Source organism: Pseudopipra pipra, chromosome 8, assembly GCF_036250125.1.
Source record: "Pseudopipra pipra isolate bDixPip1 chromosome 8, bDixPip1.hap1, whole genome shotgun sequence".
NCBI lineage: Eukaryota > Metazoa > Chordata > Aves > Passeriformes > Pipridae > Pseudopipra > Pseudopipra pipra.
In genome coordinates this window covers 165,396-185,405 of record NC_087556.1, presented here as the reverse complement: position 1 = coordinate 185,405, position 20,010 = coordinate 165,396, and the positions used below count along the sequence as shown (strand labels likewise).

General features: G+C 55.4%; 3 protein-coding genes and 1 non-coding gene across 6 annotated transcripts; 1 reads left to right on the top strand and 3 right to left on the bottom strand.

Annotated features, from left to right (window-relative positions):
- Positions 1–884: 884 nt before the first annotated feature.
- Positions 885–5,437, bottom strand: NPFFR1 (neuropeptide FF receptor 1). The gene is made up of 4 exons (XM_064662081.1): positions 4,951–5,437; positions 3,012–3,311; positions 2,119–2,218; positions 885–1,776 (listed from the first exon to the last, which is right to left on the bottom strand). Exons 1-4 carry the CDS (start codon positions 5,420–5,422, stop codon positions 978–980), a joined length of 1,671 nt encoding a protein of 556 aa, XP_064518151.1. The 5' UTR covers positions 5,423–5,437; the 3' UTR covers positions 885–977.
- A 671-nt stretch (positions 5,438–6,108) lies between these two features.
- Positions 6,109–13,916, bottom strand: LRRC20 (leucine rich repeat containing 20). Of its 3 annotated transcripts, none has more exons than XM_064662083.1 (4): positions 13,717–13,916; positions 12,452–12,619; positions 10,813–10,980; positions 6,109–6,686 (listed from the first exon to the last, which is right to left on the bottom strand). In XM_064662083.1, the coding sequence occupies exons 1-4, from the start codon at positions 13,796–13,798 to the stop codon at positions 6,535–6,537; spliced, it is 570 nt and encodes a 189-aa protein (XP_064518153.1). In that variant the 5' UTR covers positions 13,799–13,916; the 3' UTR covers positions 6,109–6,534. The 3 variants fall into 3 exon arrangements, with proteins under 3 accessions (XP_064518153.1, XP_064518154.1, XP_064518155.1); XM_064662084.1 differs by having other exon boundaries at positions 12,452–12,601; XM_064662085.1 differs by lacking the exon at positions 6,109–6,686 and adding an exon at positions 6,773–6,813.
- A 741-nt stretch (positions 13,917–14,657) lies between these two features.
- Positions 14,658–14,729, bottom strand: TRNAE-UUC (transfer RNA glutamic acid (anticodon UUC)). Its single transcript has one exon. It is a non-coding gene; the product is annotated as a tRNA-Glu (tRNA).
- A 66-nt stretch (positions 14,730–14,795) lies between these two features.
- On the top strand, positions 14,796–18,169 carry EIF4EBP2 (eukaryotic translation initiation factor 4E binding protein 2). Its single transcript, XM_064662080.1, has 3 exons — positions 14,796–14,992; positions 15,609–15,785; positions 15,870–18,169. The coding sequence occupies exons 1-3, from the start codon at positions 14,857–14,859 to the stop codon at positions 15,899–15,901; spliced, it is 345 nt and encodes a 114-aa protein (XP_064518150.1). The 5' UTR covers positions 14,796–14,856; the 3' UTR covers positions 15,902–18,169.
- Positions 18,170–20,010: the final 1,841 nt, after the last annotated feature.

Here is a 20,010-nt window from a genome sequence, read left to right as displayed (position 1 = left end):
GGGATGGGACAGGGATGGGATGGGATGGGATGGGATGGGACGGGACGGGACGGGGACAGGGACGGGATGGGACAGGGATGGGATGGGATGGGATGGGATGGGATGAGATGGGACAGGGATGGAGTGGGATGGAGTGGGTGGAACATGGGTGAGATGGGATGGGATGGGACAGGGGTGGGATGGGATGAACAGGGATGGGATGGGATGGGGTGGGATGGGGTGGGATGGAGTGGGATGGGATGAGGTGGGTGGGACAGGGATGGAATGGGATGGGATAGGGTGAGATGGTATGGAATGGCCATAACAGCGTGGGGTGGCATGGACTGCCATGGTCTGGCACGGCACGGCCATAACAGCATGGGATGAGATGGCATGGCCACAGCAGTACAGGGTGGCATGGTCCGGCATGGCCACAAGAGAATGGGGTGGCTTGGTCCACTGTGGCCACAGCAGTGTGCTTTGGCAGGGCCTGGCATGGCCACGATAGCAGGCAGGATCCAGCATGGCGTGGCTTGGTCCAGCATGGCGTGATTTGATCCAGCACAACACGGCTCGGTCCAGCCAGCCCATGGTGGCTCGGTCCAGCCTAGATGTCCACAGCACCATGGTATGGCGTGGTGCAGCACGGCCATGACAGCATGGCTTGGTCTAGCACAGCCTGGTATGGGCCAGCAAAGACCTGCACAGTTCTCCAAGCATGGCACAGCCCGGGACAGCCCATTCTCCCTCCCTGCTCCCTGGTCCCCGCACTCCATGGCCCCATGACTGGAGCTGCATGAAGGGGGTACTGACAGAGCACAGGGGCCTGTGGTGCCGGGGGGCTCAGCTGGGGCCCTCTGGATGGTGCTGTGGGGGGAGCGGAGGAGCCAAGGCAGGGACGTGGCATCGGTGGGACGTGCCTTTATTTCGGTGACCTGTGGCCCATGAGGTGCCAAATCCCCGCTCCCCAACCCACAAGCCCTCAGTCCAGAGGCCCCTCAGCCGTCCCAGGCGGGGGCCCCAGCGCGGCGCAGGGCCAGCGGCCCCGACTCGGACACGGGGGGCGAGTCGCTGGTCCGTGCCTGGGTGAAGACGCGGTTGCGGGTGCCGAGGAAGGTCCCGTGGCCGTGGCTCCGGGGGGTGTAGGGCCTGCGGTGGCGGCACCGGAGCAAGCAGAGGGGGTTCCTGAAGACCTCCTGGAAGGCTCTTCGGAAGTTCTCGTTGAAGTAGCCGTAGATGATGGGGTTGGCGCTGCTGTTGAAGAAGGCCAGCCAGTGGGCGAAGGGGTACACGTAGACGATGACCAGGTGGAGCTGGCCCTCGCTCAGCCACCCATAGTCCGTCAGCAGCAACAGCGTCCAGAGGGGCAGCCAGGAGATGGTGAAGAAGAGTGCAACAATGATGAGCATGTTGATGACCTTGGCCTTCCTGCGGGAGATCCTCCTTCCCTCCGGCTCCTCCCGGCCATGGGCAGGCGCCACCGACTTGAAGAGCTTGAAGGCGATGCGGGCGTACATGACGACGATGAGGGCGAGTGGGGCCACGTAGATGTGGGAGAAGAGGACGGTTGTGTAGATCCTCCTCATGCCCGTCTCGGGCCAGGCCTCCCAACAGGAGTAGAGAGGGTAGGAGTTGTTGTAGGTGTCCACCATGAAGTGGTGCTCCTCCCTGGTGACAGTCAGGGTGATGGCAGCGGGGCACATGATGAGCAGGGCCAGCACCCAGATGATGGCGATGGTCAGCAGGGCTTTCCTCAGCGTCAGCTTCTGCCGGAACGGGTGGACGATGCAGCGAAACCTGTGGGAGGGCAGATGGCAGTGGCTTTGGGCACCTACTGGGACATCCCTGGGGAAGGAGGGCGGCCGGGACCCGGGGGTGTGAAGGGAGGGTGAGGTGGGTTGCTCTTTACATAACGCTTTTGGTGGCAGAGGTAGGTTGGGGTGTCTCCAGCTTTGGTGTTCTCACGGTGGGGAAGGGCAGCTTGCTGGAATGCCCCATGGACAGCTTAGTGGTCCTTATGGAGAGCTGGGACACGCTCCTGACATCCCCAGGAGCTTTCCCGTGATGGAAACCACACAGGACACCTGGACCTGCTGGAGGCAGTTGGCCCCACATTCCCACATTCCCAAGCCAACGTACCTCTCCACGGCGATGGCCACCAGTGTGAAAACGGAGGCGGAGACGGACATGCCCTGCACCAGGCCACTCATTTTGCACATGGTGTTGTCAAAGGGCCAACCTGTGAGGGGACACCGTGGAGGCTGTAGGTGCCTTGGGCTTGGCCAGCTCCCTTTAGATGTCCCCATCCACTGTGTTGTTTCTGGGGGATGCTAAATCCTGCTCCTAAGGGGGAGCTCATACAGACATGGCCTTTTGCAGCACAGATGCTTGGAGAAAAAACCCAAAATAGGTAAAAAAATGACACTCTTAGGAACTCAAGGAAGATGGTGGCTGCCATTTCTCCTGCCCTTGTCTAGGGCTTGAGCTGTTATCATGGGGACCTACATTGGGATCCTCAATCAGAAGGACTTTCATCTTGTTTCTTGACCCCAATGCCAAGGCAATAAATGTATCCTGCCCCATAATCAATAAACACAAACTCTGCCCTGTGGCCTAGCTGCCGCTGTGGCTGAACTCTGACAAATGTCACCCCTTATCTTTGGAAAGGGCAACGGGCACGGCTGAGCCATCACGGAAGAAGATGGGGTTTTTTTCAGGGTTACTTGATGAAGAAGGGCTGAACTTTAAATAAATATGCAAATGCAGCATTAAGATTATTTTGCCAAAAATAGTCAAAACCTCAAAGAAAAAAAAAAAGGATGTTTCCCCTCTAAAATAGGAGCTCTAAGTGAAATCACACCTTTCCTCAGGTGTGGTTGAGTGGCCACCACCTGCCCTTCTCATCCTCACCAAAAACACCACCCAGGGCTTGGCCTCATGTGTGGGGGGCAGAAGGTGAGTGGGGGATGTTCCTTCCCCCCACCACTTTCTCTCCCCTGTCTTGTGTCTCGCCCCTCCACTGCCCCGCTCACCTGTGATGAGGTTGTCCACCAAGGTGGTGGGCATGCAGAAGATGCCCACCAGCAGGTCGCTGATGGCCAGGTTGAGGAGGAACATGTTGGTGACCGTCCGCATCTGGCGGTTCTTCACCACGACGAAGCACACCAGGATGTTGCCGACCATGCACATGAGGAAGATGAAGGTGTAGGCCAGGATGAACATGAGGGCCACCGGGGAGGAATGCTGGTAGTAGGCCAGGAAGGTGTAGTTCTCCCTCAGGAGGTGACTGTAGCTTGTGGTGCCGTTTGGCCACCAGGTGCCACTGGAAGGGCCTGGGGAAGGGAAGGCAGGAAAATGAAGCTGGGAGAGGGTAAAGCAATTCATTTCTTAATGCCCTCAGAAGTGGGCTTTCATGTTTATCCCAATGCCCAGCCTGGCTGGGACATGCCCTGTTGGGATCATGGCAGTGGCCCAGCAAGTCTCCCCGTCCTTGGGTTACGCAGCTCAGGGTACTGCAGCACGTCAGGTGAATCATTATTTTATATCATTAGTTTTTAAGTCATTCTTATTTACATAACTCTTTTGATGAGGAATTAGAGCAGCCCAGAAGGCATCCTGATCACATGGGGTTTTTTGGGGATAAAGCAAGGAAATAAATCCACACCCTGACATTTCAGTGCTCTGGCCTTATGGGAAGCTGTATCCATGTGGTCCCTGTCACGGCTGGCCGGGGAGCATCCCTGCTCCAGGGTGGCTGCTGCTGCTTCTCCTTGTGCTTCCAAGGTTTACAGTTTGAGATTCCCTAAAATCTTATTCTCCCTGGCAAACCTGCAGTACCTGAGGGAGAGAGACTGGGGCAGAGGAGACCTTGCCCTCCGTTTAAGGTATAAAGCAATAATTATGACTCTGATCATTATCTGGGAGCTTCTGATGGAGTGGGGGATGGAATTTTGTCACTACGGATTTAACGGCGAGCGGGTCTGGGCAGCTCCCACCCTCGGGTTTCCCCAGCCTTACGCAGGCAGGGACGCGGGAGGATGCCGGGAGCAGCAGCTGCCTGCAGTGGTGACGGGGCTGACTCCGGGAAAACCCAGCCTGCAATTTTAAGGCAAGAAAAGGCATATTTTATCTCTAAGGTTCAGCCTAACTGCCTGCAGGTCAGCCCTGCTCTGAGAAAGCCCCCAAAGCCGCCGCGTGATGGGCAGCTGGAGCATCCCCCCATCCTTGTGCCGGTGCCGGTGCCGGTGCTCAGCTCGCCGGCCAAGGCGCTTTTCGAGCCGCCGGGACTGCCTTGGCTTCTCCAAGGCTCCTGCACGCAGGAAGGGCCCCTCCAGCCCCTATGACCGTGTCCGGGGTGCAGGATTTGGGCAAGACGTTTCCAGCCGGGCTTTAGAAAGGTGCTGGGCGGGTTTGCAGCCCGGGGACACAGGGGAAGGAGCGTCTTGGAGAGGCAAGAAAGCAGCGGGACTGGGGGACAAGATTCTCCAGCCAGTCGGCATCAGACGCACTCACATGACCCAGCTTCGTTAGCAGGAGTGCTCCTTCGTTAGCAGGAGCAAAGTCTGTAACGAGATTGCCCAAAATGTACAATATTAACCCCAAAACTTTGCTGGACTTAACCTTTTTTGGGCTGCAGTGCAGAATTAGCGGGAGGTGGGTGTCCTATGGAATCAGAGGTGGTTTTAAGAGCGAGGTGGAAGACGGGGAAAGGAAAATAAGGGGTGGCTGAGCACCCAGGGTTGGTGCTGGATGAATGGGTGGATGGATGAATGGGTGGATGGATGGATGAATGGATGGAGGGATGCAGGCATGGAAGGGGGTACCGGGAGGGGGGCGAGGGACCGCTTGCCTCCCTGCCCGGCTGTGGGAAACCACCGCAGGAAAAGACTGGGCTGATGGAACAGGGGGCTGGGGCCGGGGGGCGGCTTTTGCGGGGGGATAAAAGGAAACAAACCGGGTCTCAGTACTCACCTCCGCCGGCCCGACCCGGCTCCGGGGGCTGCATCGCTGGGGCGCGGGGGCTGCCGCCGGGGGTGGGGGACAGTTTTGCCCCCGTCCCTTCCCCGGTTCCCCCCGCCCGGTCCCGAGCCCCGGTGCCGCTGCCGCGGAGCCGCTGCCGCGGTGCCGCCGCGCCGCTTGCGGCTGCTCGGGCTGCGGCGGCGAAGGGGAGGGGGCGGCGGGGGGACAGCCTCCCATCGCCGTGGATACCACCGGGGGACCCACACGCAGCTCCCCCACGGATGAGCCAGCGCGGGGGGACCAGGGAGACCAGGAGAGAGAGGGAGCGGGTTTGCTCCCCTGGGAAGGGTCGGGGTCTACGTCCCCCTTGCTGCCTCCGAGGTCCCCACACTGATGCTGGCAGCTGATGGCCGGTGTCCTCAGCAACGCCGGGGTGGAAAACATGCCAGGAGCCAAAATGTGGGTGGGGAGGACCCCCCTCCATCACTCCATGCAGTAGGGAAAAGCAGCACGATCTTTAGGGATGATGGTCCTGAGTCCAAGCTGCTCCATTATTCCCAACATCAACAACCCGCTTCTTACCATGGCCTTTACCAAAGTTTGGCAAGTCTAGAAGGATTTACAGGATTAACCCGTCCTGGCTGGACAAACGCCACTGGGAAGTGTTTGTCTCTTAAAAAAAACCCAAAGGAGCAAAACAGGGAGATGTTTAAACAAACCATTTTGAGATAACACCTGTGGTTTCTCCCAGGAGTTTGTGTTTTTCCTTTTCACAGGCAGCTGCTACTGGGACACGAGTGTGCTTGGCAGTGGCCTCCCTGACACCGAGGAGCTGCTCTCTCCAGGACATTTCTTCCTGGGAGAGAAAACAGCACTTCTGAGGACCCACAGCCCCGAGGGAGATGGGTGCACACACCTGGGAACACCCACAGGGTGAGCAGCGTGTGGGAACCTGCCGCTACTGGTTTGCTCCTATTTCCATGGTGGAAAAAAAGCCAGAAGGAAAACAAAAGAATCCTTGGAAAACCAAGGATTTTGCCAAGGAAATACTGCTGAGGTCTGTGCAGAATCCAGCCAGAGGCTGCAGTGAGCAGCTGTGGAGATGTGCAAAGCGGCTTCTTTAAGGGGAAGACTGATAACTCAAATTTAAACAGACACAAACCCCCTTGGTGTAACAGGAAAGCGTTTAATCAGGCACTTGGCACACCGAGATGTCAGCAATTCCAGGGCGAACCCTTACGGCCCCAGGGATGTCCCCCACCATCCCGGCTGCTCCCCGTCGCCGCCCAGGCAGGAAGGATGGAGCCGAACATCCAACTTCCCCCGGCTTTACCCAAACCTCGCACCGCATGCACTGCAGCTCCTCTGCATCCCCCAAACACACAAGCGGGAGATTCCCTGGCTCGGGAGCCGGCAGAGCCATCCGCTCGCGGAGGAGCCCCGCTGCTCGCTTCTCATTAAAGTAAAATGAGGGACTGGCTGCCTCGCTGCAGGTTTGGGACAGGAATAGGGGCGCAGCAGGGACCGACCTAAGCCAAACCACTCTCGTGGGCAGTCGCCCCTCGGGACAGCTCCCCTGGGCACCCCGAGACCCTGTCAGGCTTCAGGGATGGGCTCCTCTGGGGACAGCAGCAGGTCGAAGGGGACGAGGGGCCGGACGAGCAGCCGCACCTCGGGCCCGACGGGGTTGTCCCGCAGGTTGAGGCTCCGCAGCGATGCCATGGACGCCAACTTCTCCGTCGGCACCTCTGCAAAGACAGCGCGGAGCTGAGAACCCGGCCCGGCGTCTCTGCCGGGGAATTCGGAGAGGCGGAGCGGGGGAAGCTCCTCCTGATGGACAGCCTGGAGCTTAACCTGCTCCTGCCGCTCTGCAGGCTTTGGTCGCAACAGAAACATCATAAAATCCTAGATTACACATCTACTCAAGCAAATGGTTATGGGTTGGGCTGGATGATCTTAGAGGCCTTTTCCAATGATTCTGTCATTCTGTGAAATGTCTTTTTGAGAACACCACGATATTCTATGTGGACACTGCCCTCCAGTTCTCCCGGTCCTAATAAACCCCCTGCTGGGGCACTAAACTGGTATTCAAAGACTTATTCCCTGATTTTATTCCCAATGTTGCAATGCCCAGGAGCCTTCACCAGGCTAACAGGAGAGCATGTGCTCTTTGCCCTCTTTGGACAGGCTGCAAAATAGCTCTTGGCCATCAACAGGAACCCTCCTATTTCACAATTTCCACGAATTTGGGTGTTTTCCTTTAGAAAACATTACATTTATGAACTTAACATTAAGAAAAGGTGCAGTTCTCCTGGATGGTCCCAATGTGAATCCACTGATGGCAGAGGAATGAAACTGATACAAAAAAATAACCATTTAGGTAATTCAAAGGTGATAGATATTTTACTCCAAATCACAATATTTTGGGCCTGCCTGATTTACCAAAACAAATTTCTTCTTAATTTGGTCACTAAAAGACCAAGAGCCTTTTTTATCCCAGCTCCCATTTCTTCTGCCAACACCTAGAGCAGAACTGTGGTGTTGTAATTATAGCTGGATGATTACGTGATTTTTAGACCATGAAACTTACTTTATGCTGGAAAAAAGCTCAAACACTTCGATGCCTTTGTTTTTTCCCTCATTCTCCTCCAGAAAACACTGCTATTTTCCATACATGTATTCCTTAGCAGTTCATCTCTCATCAGGCAGAGCTTCACATGATTTTTTTTTTAATAACTCTTCTTCATGGTGGATTTTTTCACTGCAATTCTCCTGTATATTTTTGCTTTTTTTTCCCCCTTGAGGCACAAAAATAATATTATTTTTTCACAGATCTTCCTGTTTAATCATCTTCTGGGTCTGTGCAGTGTGATAAAGTTAAAAGTGCTTACCCCCACTTCGCTTGAATTTAGGGAGTTAAGGGAATTATTTTAGGGACCAAGCCTTGCTCTGAGTGGAAACAAGCCCAGCTCTGCACCTTAATTCCAGGTAAGGAGTGGTGACTCACCCCGGCATGAAGGGACAGGCAGGGCACATAGTGCAGCCTGTAGCTGTAAGGTTGTGCCCTGGGAGCCCCAAATTCCTCTGTAAACAACCCAAAACATCTGTTGCTGGCTTCCCAGCAGATAAGGCACTTGTGTTTGAGCCTGAATTATTTGTGCTGGCTTCACCAGTCAAACAAAAAAAGGGGCAAAAGAGGCTTTTCCTAATTAAAGCAGAATATGATGAGTGACAAACCCAGCTCCTTCAGATGAAAGGGATGCTGAGGGATTGGGAGGCATCTGAGGAGGTGTATATGAAAGGGCTGTGTGGCGTCTGAGGAGCTGGTGATGAACGCTAACAGCAAGGTATGGCTGAAAATTGAAGGGGAAAGGACCGTGCTCAGCTCAGAGCTGCTTCCCTGTCACCTTTTAGCATTAACCACATCCTTTGGTGGCAGCAGCTCCTCCGAGGCTCCTCCAAACCTGCTGGTGCCAAACTCACTGGCTCCTCTGTGGTTATTAACAAAAATGCCTTTTCTGGGCCATTATCTCACATCAAGAGTGGTGATAGAACCACACAACCATGGAATGGTTTGGGTTGAAAAGGACCTTAAAGATCATCTCACTCCAGCCCCTGCCATGGGCAGGGACACCTCCCACCAGCCCAGGTTGCTCCAAGCCCCATCCAACCTGGCCTTGGACATTTCCAGGGATGGAGCAGCCACAGCTTCTCTGGGCAACCTGTGCCAGGGCCTCACCTCCCTCATGGGGAAGAATTTCTTCCTAATATCCAAACCAAACATACTCTCTTTCAGTTTAAAACCATTCCCCCTTGTCCCATCACTACATGTCCTCAGGAGGACAAAATTAACCTCAGTTGCCCCCGGCAGTGACCTGCCCAGCCTTGGCAGCAGTCTCAACATCATCTCCATTGAACTATTAATCAAGGAATAAGGGAAAGAGAAGCTGAAGCTCCAGGTGTCCAAGCATCCCCATGGATTTGGGAGCTTAAAACCCTGATTTGATATAAGTCTAATTATCAGGGAAAGAGTTAAAAGCACTGACAGTAATATATACATAATTACAGTCCGAGCTTAAGAGCTTATTGAGATGAAAAGGGCAGGTTGTGGCATTAAATGTCTCCTTTCACAGAGCCCACAGGCTCCAGGCAGGCATTAATTACTCCTTTTACTCTTGTTTCCCTTTAGCTGGAAAACGTTTCCTACAATCTCCAGTTCAATATGTCTTAGTAGGTCACTCAGCCCTTTTTCAGAAGGTGTTTTTGAGTCGGGTTTGCAGCTCTGGATTGAGTTCCTCCAGCACCTCCGGGAGGGCAGGGGAGGACAGGCAGGACCAGCCCTGGCACAGCACCACAAACCAGGTCATCTGCAGCCTTCCACTGACGGAGAAAGTCACGGTCCTACCCCAACATCCTCCTAAAGAGAGCTGGAGAGGGGCTTTGGACAAGGGCATGGAGTGACAGGATGGGGGGAGTGGCTTCACGCTGCCAGAGTGGGTGGTTAGAGGACATATTAGGCAGAAATTCTTCCTTGTGAGGATGGTGAGGTTACCCAGAGAAGCTGATGGATATTTCTGGGTAGTGAAATCCTATTTGACTGTTAAGAAAAACCTAAATTTGTGCCAGTTAAATTTAAGGTGATGGACTCTCCCTAACCCTCCTTCTGCTATTGTGCCAGGCTGGCATGGGAGGAGAAGGTGTATATATACATATATGTATATTTATATATATAAATATAAATAGAAATAGAAATACAAGATCGAAGATAAAGTATAAAATCATATTAATATGTAAAAATACATACATATATATATATATAACACAAACTCATGTGCAGGTGGGCCTGGAAGGTATTTGGTAAGGACTGGCAGGAGCAGTGTGATTGCCCAGACTTTTGTTTCCTTGGAAAAATGGGCTGAAGCCCCCTGGCTTTGTAGCCTCTACCTTTTCTTTTTCCAGAAAATGTGTAAAATAAGACAACCTCACCTGTTTCTGAAGCCAGACAGCATTGTGTGCACTACTAAGATGCGTCCCTAAAACATTTTACCTTGAAATTGTTAAACTTTACTCTTTTTTTATTTTCCCCGAGTCTGACAACCAGCAGCCAAGGGGAGCCTGGTGTCTCTGGCTCCCATGGAAGCAATATTTAACGTGTAGTGTTTCCGCAGGCGCAGCTGGGGAGCAGCTGATGTGATGCTGTTAATAAAACCTGTGTTTCAGGGAGCAGCATTCCCAGCAGCAGCTGAAGCAATCCCAGATAAAACAGCAGAATTGAGCGGACTCAATATTCACCTCCCTGGGGATCTGTGTGGGCTGTGGGATGCTCCAACCTGGGCCCTTTGAAAGCTCCCTCCTGCATAAATCCCCTTTTATCCTTGTGCAACAGCTGCCCCCTTTGCCCGGCTTTTGGGGACTCCAAAGGCTCCAGCTTTGCACATGAAAGATTTTCCTGTCACTGCAGGGCTGAGGGATGAGCAGCTCTTACCATTCCTTTCATTTCATTCTTAGGGGATTTTGTAGTGTTGCGGCTCCTGCTCTCTCTGGGAAATGTTCAGGTGGGCTTGTGCCCTTGCTTTGCCCGGCAGCAAACATCCCAGCCCAGCATCCCTGGGGCTGGGCTCTGCAGTCACCTCTCTTTTTTAAAGAAATCTGGTGATTTTGAGTCAGCCCAGCGGGAGGTGCCTGAAAGAGCCGTATCCCGGTGCGGTGAATGGGGCAACTTGAACGGGGCTTGATTCCCTCAGTGCCTGCAGCGGCTTTTCCCTGGGGTGCAGTGAAAACACGGGAAAGGCACGTGGCTAAAGGGGCTCTGGCCATTTAGCATCTGCCCTGCACCCCTGCGCCCTCACCTCCTGTGGGAAGAGCCCTCCTCACCTGCAATCTCGTTCTCTTCCAGGTCGATGGTCTCCAGGGAGGGGACAGTGGCCAGGGGCTCGGGGAAGCGCCGGAACCTGTTTCGGGAGAGGTCGATGGCCCGGAGGTGCAGCAGGGAGGTGATTTCCTCGGGCAGGCGGTGCAGGTAGTTGCCTGCCAGGTTGAGTTCTGTGAAGAGAGGTGGTGGTGAAGTAATTCACGAATGGCTTAATGTACAGCCTCTGTCCCCCTTGGGCTGCCAGGTCCAGCAGTGGGTTTCCAGCTGCAAAAATGGGAATGTTTTGCTGTTTCCCGTGGTATGCCATTGTACTTTTGCCTGCTGGGAATGCCACTTTGAGGGCGGATGTTTTTCTTGGCTTCCTCGGGCTTTGCTAATGAAACCTGTGCTGCATTATGCAAGCAGGGGATGTAGAAATGACAAACATTTCCTAGTAAAATCAGCACAATTACCTCCCCAACGGACACTTGCCATGGCTTATCTTCATGTGCCTGAAACCCTCCTGAGGAATAAACAGAATGGTGGAAGAGTTCCTATATGTGAAAAATAACTGTGTAGAGTTTCCCCTTCTGTGGTGTTTCCCTAGCAATGAGCTCCAGCGGGGCCAGGAGCAGCACTCCTCCCCCAGAGTCCATAAGCCATGGGAACAGAACCCAAACCCCAATGTCCCAGCGCCCTTCTCCAGTGACACAGGGCTTTCTGCTCTATAAATACCCACAGGAGCTGCCCTGCCCCTGCTAATACCTGGTATTTATAGGTCCTGCCTTATTCAGGCTGTCCCCAGCCCTGAGGCATCTCTACCCAGCAACAGCCCTGCTGAGACCTGGCAAGTTCATCGCTGGAGTGATCCGTTCGCTGGTGGAACAAAGCCCTTGCTGGGAAACCAAACTTTTTCCCTTCAGGGCTCATTGTGCTGTCTAGCAAACAAAAATTGATTTCCTTTGCTCAACATGTTTCTTTTCCCCGGACTAGGGGAGCTCCAGCTCCACAACAAGAGAAGCCTCCCCAGACACACCACAGTGGCAGTTGTGTGGCACATTCTGCAAGTGAAATAATTGATTTTATAAGCTGCCAGAGCAGCCCCAGTCCAGTTTCCAGTGTTTAACATCTTGGTACTGAATGCTCTGAGTGCTTGCATGGCCGTATTTTGGTGGATTAGCTTCTGGTTGCTTTCACTGGGCTCCACAGGGATGTGTCCCCATGGCACTGATGATCATCCCCATTTCCTGCAGTGATTAACTCTCACTGATGTCTCAGGAGGGGGACTAATTAACCACAGCAAGCCAACATGCCTTCAGCAGTCTGGAATGCCCCATCTCTGCCATGCCCCGTTATCCACAGGAGCGGCTCCAGCTCCTTGGAGGGAGCTGGAGGACGATGAGTGACCCCCACAGCAGCCTGGCCACTGCTGGAAGGTGTCAGAACACGAGTTTGGGAGGATGAGTGTGAGCAAAACCAGTGCCCTCTTCCTGCAAGGGGTGGGCACGATAAGGAAAAATGGATTTTTGGGGGTCTGGATAAGTCTGCTTGGAATGAGGTGTGAGCACAGAGGAGTGAAAACTGCAGAGGGGAGACTCCCCAGTGCTGTGCCCCTGGGGGCTCTTTGAGGGTGCCAGGGGTGTGGAAGGGGCTGTCCCTCACCTCTCAGCTGGCTGAAGGTGGTGACAAATCGGCTGGTGATGGACTTGAGCTCGTTGTTTGCCAGGGAGATGCGATGGATCCCCTCGGTGACGCTCCTCATGGCTTTGTAGATTCCAACAGGGAAGGTCATCAGCTTGCAGTTGGCCAGATCTGCCCTTGGAGAGAACCCTGGCACCTTGTAATGCACCCAGCCAGGATGGAGCCCTGCTTTCCACCTGCTTTTCCACCCCTTACTCCTCGATTTGCCCATCTGAGTGCTGTCCCCTGCCTACTCCTCTCTATTACAGGGATATTTGCAGCCACCCCTGCAAGCACCAGGAGTTTGATCCCATCAGGAACGCCAGGGCTGTTCTGCCTTAGGCATTCAACCCTAAATCACATTGAAACTGCTTCCAGGCTGCAATGTTTTTTTGGAAACCCCAGCCTGTCCATGTCTAATAACTTCAGTCATGCCCCTTCCCTGTGTCCCTAAATCCCTGGGGCTGATGGAGCAGGGCAGAGATGCAGCCTCCACGTCTGGTGGGGATGGGGCAGGGCTTTCCATGGGCACACTCCTCACTGGTGACAGGTGTTTGTCCCATGGCAAGCAGCGAGGAAGGGAACAGGGTTTGGCTCTGCTTCTCAACTCTTGGCGGTTTTGTTTTGCTCTGGGTTGTTTCTGCTTCCCTTCCTGGGAGATGCCAGGGATGGAAACCTCGTATCCCGGCCCCCTGATGCTCAACCCGGGCTCTGCTTCCTCCCCCTCCCCAAAGCCACGAGCTCGGTCCTCCCACGCTTCCCTCGCTCGGGAGGATGTGGAGGGGCTGAGGGATGAAGCTCCAGCTCCCCGAGGTAGGCTGGTTTATTATCCCAGCACCGGGAATCCAGCAGGAATGAGAATGAGAGGCTTTCATCCCTCTCCTTTGATGAACTGCTCCCTGCACTCGGATATTAGCTGGAAAAGAGGGGTGAAACTGCAGGAAAACACAGATCTGACAAGGCAATGTGGGGAAACCCCTGCTCCTGCCACCGCCTGCAAGGAGGGACTGTATTCCTGAAACACGTCCCATGGGATTACGTGCCATGGCTGGGAACCTGCTCTAACTCTGGGGGGCTGAGAGCCCTTTAGGGGAGCCTCTCCCTCCTCCGGAGCCGCGGGTGCAGCGCCCGTAGGGAATGCCCACAGCTTTTTTTAGACTGTGGCGGCAAAAAATAGAGCCCCGCTCCCGGACACCCGATCCTTCTCCGGGCCCCGAGCGGGAGCCGAGACGGAGCTCCGGCCTTACCCAGGGAATCCGTTTTGTTCTCCACCGTGTCGTTCACCTTCCTGGCCACACGGGCCACCGCCTCGCCCATCCTCTTCTGCATGTGGGCGCCCGGTCCCACCGGGAACGCGCTCCGGGCGGGGGGATCCACGGCTGGAGGAGGAAACCGGCCACTCCGGCCTCTCGGGAGAGGGATGCTAAAAATAACCCGCAGGATCAGCGTTCCCAGGGGAGGGAGGGAGGCTGTGCTGGGGCTGGTATGGCCCTCAGGGATGTGATTCCCGGCTTTCCAGAATGGCACATTTGGGATATAGGGATGCATCCCCTTTGCTGGAATGGGACATAAGGATGCATCCTCTTCTCCTGGTTTGGGATATGGGGATGCATCCCCTTTCCTTGTCTGGGACATGGGGATGCATCCTATTCCCTGGTTTGGAATATGGGGATGCATCTCCTTTGCTGGAATGGGACATAAGGATGCATCCTCTTCTCCTGGTTTGGGATATGGGGATGCATCCCATTTCCTTGTCTGGGATATGGGGATACCTCCCATCTCTTTGTTTGGGATATGGGGATCCATGCCATTTTCTGGTTTGGGATGTGGGGATGCATCCTCTTTCCTCATTTGGGACATGGAGATGCCTCCTCTTTTCTGGTCTGGGATATTTGGATGCATCCCCTTTCCTGGTATGGGACATGAGGATGTGTCCCCTTTCCTGGTAGAGGATGTGGGGATCCATGCCATTTTCCTGGTTTGGAATATGGGGATGAATCCCATTCCCTGGTTTGGGATATGTGGATGAATCCCATTCCCTTGCTTGGGGTATGGGGATCCCATCCCCTTTCCCACCAACTTCGCCCAGCTCGGCCTTGCCAAAACATTTCGGCAGAAGGAACCGCGGACAGGATGGGATGGGTAAGACCCCCTTTCCCCCCCCCCAAAAAAAAAGCGCGAGCCGCCCTTCCCACGCCGGGAGTCGAACCCGGGCCGCCTGGGTGAAAACCAGGAATCCTCACCGCTAGACCACGTGGGAGCGCCGGCTCCTGCCCGCGCGGCCTCGCGCCTGCCCCCTGCCGGCGGGCGGGGCGGGGCGGGGCGGGGCGGGGCCGGGCGGGCCGCGCCGCCTCCGCGGGGACAAAGCGCGGGGCCGCAGCGGGGCCATGTCGTCCGCCGGCCGCCAGCCCAGCCAGAGCCGGGCCATCCCCACCCGCACCGTCACCCTCAGCGACGCCGCGCAGCTGCCCGCCGACTACTGCACCACCCCCGGCGGGACGCTCTTCTCCACCACGCCGGGAGGTAAAAGCGCCGCGCCCGCCTCGGGGCCTGCGGGGCAGCCCGCCCGTCCGCTCCGGGCGCCGCGTGTCGCGCCCATCGCGGGCGTACCGCGCCTCTACCCCCTCCGTGCGCCGTCTGCAGGCAGCGCCTGCCGCTCGCTCCCCTTAAAGCAGCGCGCTTGGAGGTGGGTTTATTATTTTCCCGGGGCGCGGAGGGTCCCGGCGGGGCGGGAGCTGGATCCCGGACGGGGCAGAGAGAGGCCCCGGTGGGACGCGGGCACCGGGGCTCGGCCCTATCGTCACATCGCTCGTCCCCGTCCAGGGGAGGGGGACACGGGGCGTTTCGGGGCGCCACATCCATCGGCATCCCCGGGACGCGTGCCCAGCCCTGCCACGAGTTTGCCAGTGGCCGGGACAGCCGGGACCCAGCTGCCGCCGGGGCTGTTTGTCCAGCGTGGAATTATCGCGTGTCGTGCCCAGATAAGAGCGAGCAGAGCGGCAGCGCGCACCCCCCTGCCCTCCCCGCCGGTCTTGGCGGAGAGCCTCGGCTGGGACGCCCGTCCCACCGGGAAACTCCTTCTGCAAACAAGCGCTGCCGAACCAGATTCTCCCACTCTCCTCTCGCTTCCCCCCCCCAGGCACCCGGATCATCTACGACCGCAAGTTCCTGCTGGACCGCCGCAACTCCCCCATGGCCAAGACCCCGCCTTGTCACCTCCCCAACATTCCCGGCGTCACCAGCCCTGGCGAGGCCGGCGAGGAGCCCAAAGAGGACAGCAACAGTCTGAACCACCAGGAGGGGAAGCCATCCATGGGTAAGGGACCCCCCCGGGGTGGGCTGGGGAGATTTGGGGCGGGGGGGACGACCCCCTAATGAGTCTCTCCTTGCATCTTGCCAGGGGACGACGCTCAGTTCGAGATGGATATCTGAGCAGGAACCACGGAGAGGCAGCGACTCCCCAGACCTGTGCACCCCCCATTCGGCTTAGCAGGATCTGTCCCAGCGAGGCGGAGGTGGCAGCGGGTCCCCACCAGCGTCCCCCTCCCCGCCCGCCTCCCCCCTTTTTTTGGGGAGTGCAGCTCTGTCTTGTCCCCCTTTGTGGGTGACCAGTCCCAGCATGTGCCGGATGGAGCATCCCTTCTGGATCCGGCCCCGTTCCTCCACCCACCAACAGCCTGATCTCCACCGGGCTTCTTTCTGAAACATCCCTTTGCCTCTTGTGCTGCCTCGCACCCCCTCAAAAACCCCCTCCTGCTATCCCAGACCTCCCACTGCCGTCAGCTTGCCGGAGCTGCGTCATTCCCTTTGCCCTCTTCTCCCGGAAAATTTGGGCAGCCTCTTGGGAGGAGGAGGAAGCATCACTCTTAAAACCACGCGCCTGCTTGCACCCCAAGGAGGGTATTTTTTGAGCCCCTCCAGGATGTGCTGGCATTCAACAGAGGACAACTTCTGCAGCCCATTCCCTTTGGTGCTCCGGGGATCCGACACAGTCCCACTGGCGTTGGCCAGCGCGCCCACATCTCTCCTACCTGGATTTCTTCCATCTTGGCCCTTCAACCAGGAGCTGTGTCCCCAGCCCGCCAGCCAGGATTCACAGTGACACAGCCATATGTTAGAAAAAACCCTGGCTTTTATTTTTTTGGTACTAAAAAGGGGCACTTTACTCCTAACAACTCTTTTTCCGGGCTGGGGACAAGTACCTCTGGGAAAGTGCTTTGTAGTGCTCTTTTTTTTTTTTTAACCCCCCCGGCCCTTTAAAATGTGAATAATACAGGAGGGAGATCCCTTAGCACCGTTGGATGTCTCAGGAATCGCTGGGTGTCCCCGGGGATTCGGGGGCTCGCTGGTGAGGCACCGCAGGGATGGGGTGCTCCATTTGTAGGGTGCTGGCATCGGTGCCGTCCTCTACTTGCTCTTTGGGATGGGACTTCCCTCCCACCTCCATCATCCTGCCGTGGATAAAGGATTTCCATGTTAACCTCCCTGCCGCCGGCGGCTTTGCCAGCCTGGCACGTCGTGGCCATCCCGTGCCTGGCATCTTGAACCCCTTTCCCCCCCAGAGATGGAATTTATTTTTCCTCCTCCCTCTCCTTGACGAGCAGTGCTGGGTGAGGCCGTGCGTGGTGGGGCTCTGCTGTGCACCCCCAATCCCACCAGCCCCCCCGTTTTGATTTTTCCTGCCTACTGGGAGCTATCATCAGCTCCGCAACCTTCTCAAGTGCCATTTTATCAGCCCCCACCTGAGTGCCTGCTCCATCCATCCTCCCTCCCTTGCCGGGGTCACCCCCACCTCGGTACCCAGCCCTGGGGGATCCGTGGCTCTGTGTGCCGGGGGCAGGGACGTCCCACAGGCTTTGTGCACTTTCCATCCCGTAATTTATTTCTCTAGGCATGTTTGGTGTGGGTCGGCGCGGTGGCTGGTTGCGAGCTCCCATCTTCCAACTTTTCTCTTGAGGGTGGGGCTGCTGCTCATTTTAGTGGGGGAGAAATCCAAAAGCACAACCCAGGGGAATTGGGATATCTTTCCCATCCTTTTCCCTGGCACGGGAAGCGCAAGGTGGACACGTAGCCCGGCCGTCGTAGGCGCGCGAGTGAGTGAGTGCAAGTGGACATACGTATACGCGTGTGGGTGGGTGGTGATAAGACACACACAAATATATATATTATATATAAATAAATATATTTTCCTTAAAGCGAAGATCCTAGGAGGTCGGTTAGGCCCTCGGATCGAGGGAGTGGCAGGGGCAGGGGGCGAGGACATCCTTCGTGGAGCAGGGACGGCCACCGTGGATGCGGGGACCCGGCGCCCTCGGCACAGCTGCTCGTTTTGGGAAACCTGCTCTCCAAGCCAAAAACGATTAGACAATATCCAAGGACAACGTAACTTATGGACAGGAGCCAGAGGGAAAACACTTCTTTTTTTTTTTTTTTCCTAAATGCCCCCTTTCCCAGCCTCCTTTTGTCTCCATTCCCCATCCCAGTGCCTTTCTCCCGGTTCTCTTCTATAATCGGGCTTGGGGCTGAAGAGCAGGGAGGGAGTGCCTGGCCTCGCCGGGGCATTCCTCTGCTAGTCAGGGGATCCATTTGGGATTTTTTGCTGTTTTTTACCGTCTCTTCAAGCAGGTGTTTGGGAGGAGAAAAGCTCTCGCCAGTGGTTGCTGTTACAGTGAGATCAATAAAAATCTTGGTTCTATTAAATCAGGGTGCTGGAGTTTTCTTCTGACCATGACCTGGGGTGCAGGGAGGATTTTCCCTTCCCTTTGGAGCAAACCCCCCCTTGCGGGTCAGCCCCCAGTGCTACAGAGAGCAGGGGAGGGTCAAACCCAGAACCAACAGCAGAGGGTTAAGGGGGGACTTAATTGCAAAATATCATGCACAGAAAAATCTGATTTTCCCATAAAGAGGTCTCCCATGCCCAAAATTGCCCCAAACTGATCATTTGTCCTGTTTCTAGTTGTGGCTGCCCCATCCCTGGAAATGTTCAGGGCTGGGTTGGATGGGGCTTGGAGCATCCTGGTCTAGTGGAAGGTGTCCCCTGCCCATGGCAGGGCTGTTGGAACGAGATGGTCTTGAAGGTCCCTTCCAACCCAGAACATTCCATGATTTTGTGATATGAAATCAGTCCTGGCCAAGGAGAACAGGTGGGTGTGAACATGGGGGAACAGCCACTCCCATCTGGGCTCATCCTTGAGGGCCCTGATGGACCTCATCAGTCCCAAGCGGCCCCACCTGTGCTCTCCCCATGCCCAGGAGCATATTTAATCCCGGCTGCATCCCTCAGCTCGTGCTGTAGGCTTGGCTACCCCATCCCTGCTGCTCCTGAAGGATCCCAGGTGAGGTGGCACTATGTTGATAGAGATGTGTTAGCACAAATTGTCCTGGTCTGGGACAATTGTCATTTTAATAATCATATGGAATGGTTTGGGTAGGAAGCGACCTTAAAGTCCATCTTGTTCCAACTCCCCAGCCATGGGCAGGGACACTTTCCACTAGACCAGGTTGCTCAGAGCACCATCCAACCTGCCCTTGAATACTTCCAGGGGTGGGACACCATTAATATATGTTAATATATTATAATTTATAATGTTTTAAAAAGTTTTTAAACCAGCTCAGTCTCTTTTATACCGTCCACTCTAACTGGGGAGGGGTCTGAGCAGCAAAAGCCTTTCCCCCCATGGCAGGGAGGGCACTGAGGCTGGGGCTCTGGCTACAGAGGGTGCCCCCAAACTTTTGTGGGTGTTTCAGCAAACTTGGGCGTGCAGCTCCGTGTGTGAAATACCACAGTGACACGTCACATTCCCAAAGCACTCAATCCCGCAGGATTGAGATGGATTGAGGATTGAGAGCTGGTTTGGGGGTGCCCTCGGTGCACCCTGGTTTGGCCACGCTCAGCGTGGTCCTGCCGTGACCTCCCCTGGATTCGGAGCTCGTTGCTTCAGTTAAATTCTGCAGTGTCAGGGAATTTCGGAGCGTGTGTACGGAGGAGAGGAACACGACGGGAAAAATGCTGACGAGGCATTTGGGAGCTTCTTTCCTCCGGGTCTGGCTTTGCTCCTGCGATGCCAAGCTCGGGGGAGAGACAACTGGTTTCCTCCCGAATTTTGGGGTGTTTTTTATTTGTTAATCCTGGCTTCTGAAACCCCTGCAGTGAGCTGTGTGTCTGTGTATCCCTTTGGATGTGCTCCTCCCCAAGGAAGTTTCTACATGCTGAATCGGGAGCTAAAAATGGAGAATTAAAATAAAATAAGTTTTAAAAAGTTATAAAATGTCAGTCTAGGACTGTGAAGTGCAGCAGAGCAGCTCAGGGCAGGGTGTTTTGGCTGAGCTGGAGGCCGGGAGCCTGGCTAATATCTAGGATCCCGATGAACAAGCTTTCCAGCCCTGCTTTCCAGCCACTACCATTTTCGGACTGCCTCCGGGCTGCGTTTACATTCCTGGCCCTCCTTCCCAGCACCACTAAACGTGTTAATGCCATTTTTCTCCTTTTCCTTCAGCCTGTTGGTATCCTATAAACACTGATCCGGAGCAGCACGGCAGCG

What these genes read in the sequence shown, in the direction of transcription:
- NPFFR1 (XM_064662081.1), bottom strand. Translation starts at nt 5,422, where the DNA reads ATGGAGGGGGGTCCTCCCCACCCACATTTTGGCTCCTGGCATGTTTTC. An exon ending in GCCGGGTCGGGCCGGCGGAG is followed by an intron (nt 3,312 to 4,950) that starts GTGAGTACTGAG and finishes TCCCTTCCCCAG; the next exon opens with GCCCTTCCAGTGGCACCTGG. An exon ending in GGTGGACAACCTCATCACAG is followed by an intron (nt 2,219 to 3,011) that starts GTGAGCGGGGCA and finishes GTCCCCTCACAG; the next exon opens with GTTGGCCCTTTGACAACACC.
- LRRC20 (XM_064662083.1), bottom strand. Translation starts at nt 13,798, where the DNA reads ATGCAGAAGAGGATGGGCGAGGCGGTGGCCCGTGTGGCCAGGAAGGTG. An exon ending in GAACAAAACGGATTCCCTGG is followed by an intron (nt 12,620 to 13,716) that starts GTAAGGCCGGAG and finishes ACAAGGTGCCAG; the next exon opens with GGTTCTCTCCAAGGGCAGAT. An exon ending in GGAAGAGAACGAGATTGCAG is followed by an intron (nt 6,687 to 10,812) that starts GTGAGGAGGGCT and finishes CTGTCTTTGCAG; the next exon opens with AGGTGCCGACGGAGAAGTTG.
- EIF4EBP2 (XM_064662080.1), top strand. Translation starts at nt 14,857, where the DNA reads ATGTCGTCCGCCGGCCGCCAGCCCAGCCAGAGCCGGGCCATCCCCACC. An exon ending in CTTCTCCACCACGCCGGGAG is followed by an intron (nt 14,993 to 15,608) that starts GTAAAAGCGCCG and finishes TCCCCCCCCCAG; the next exon opens with GCACCCGGATCATCTACGAC. An exon ending in GGAGGGGAAGCCATCCATGG is followed by an intron (nt 15,786 to 15,869) that starts GTAAGGGACCCC and finishes GCATCTTGCCAG; the next exon opens with GGGACGACGCTCAGTTCGAG.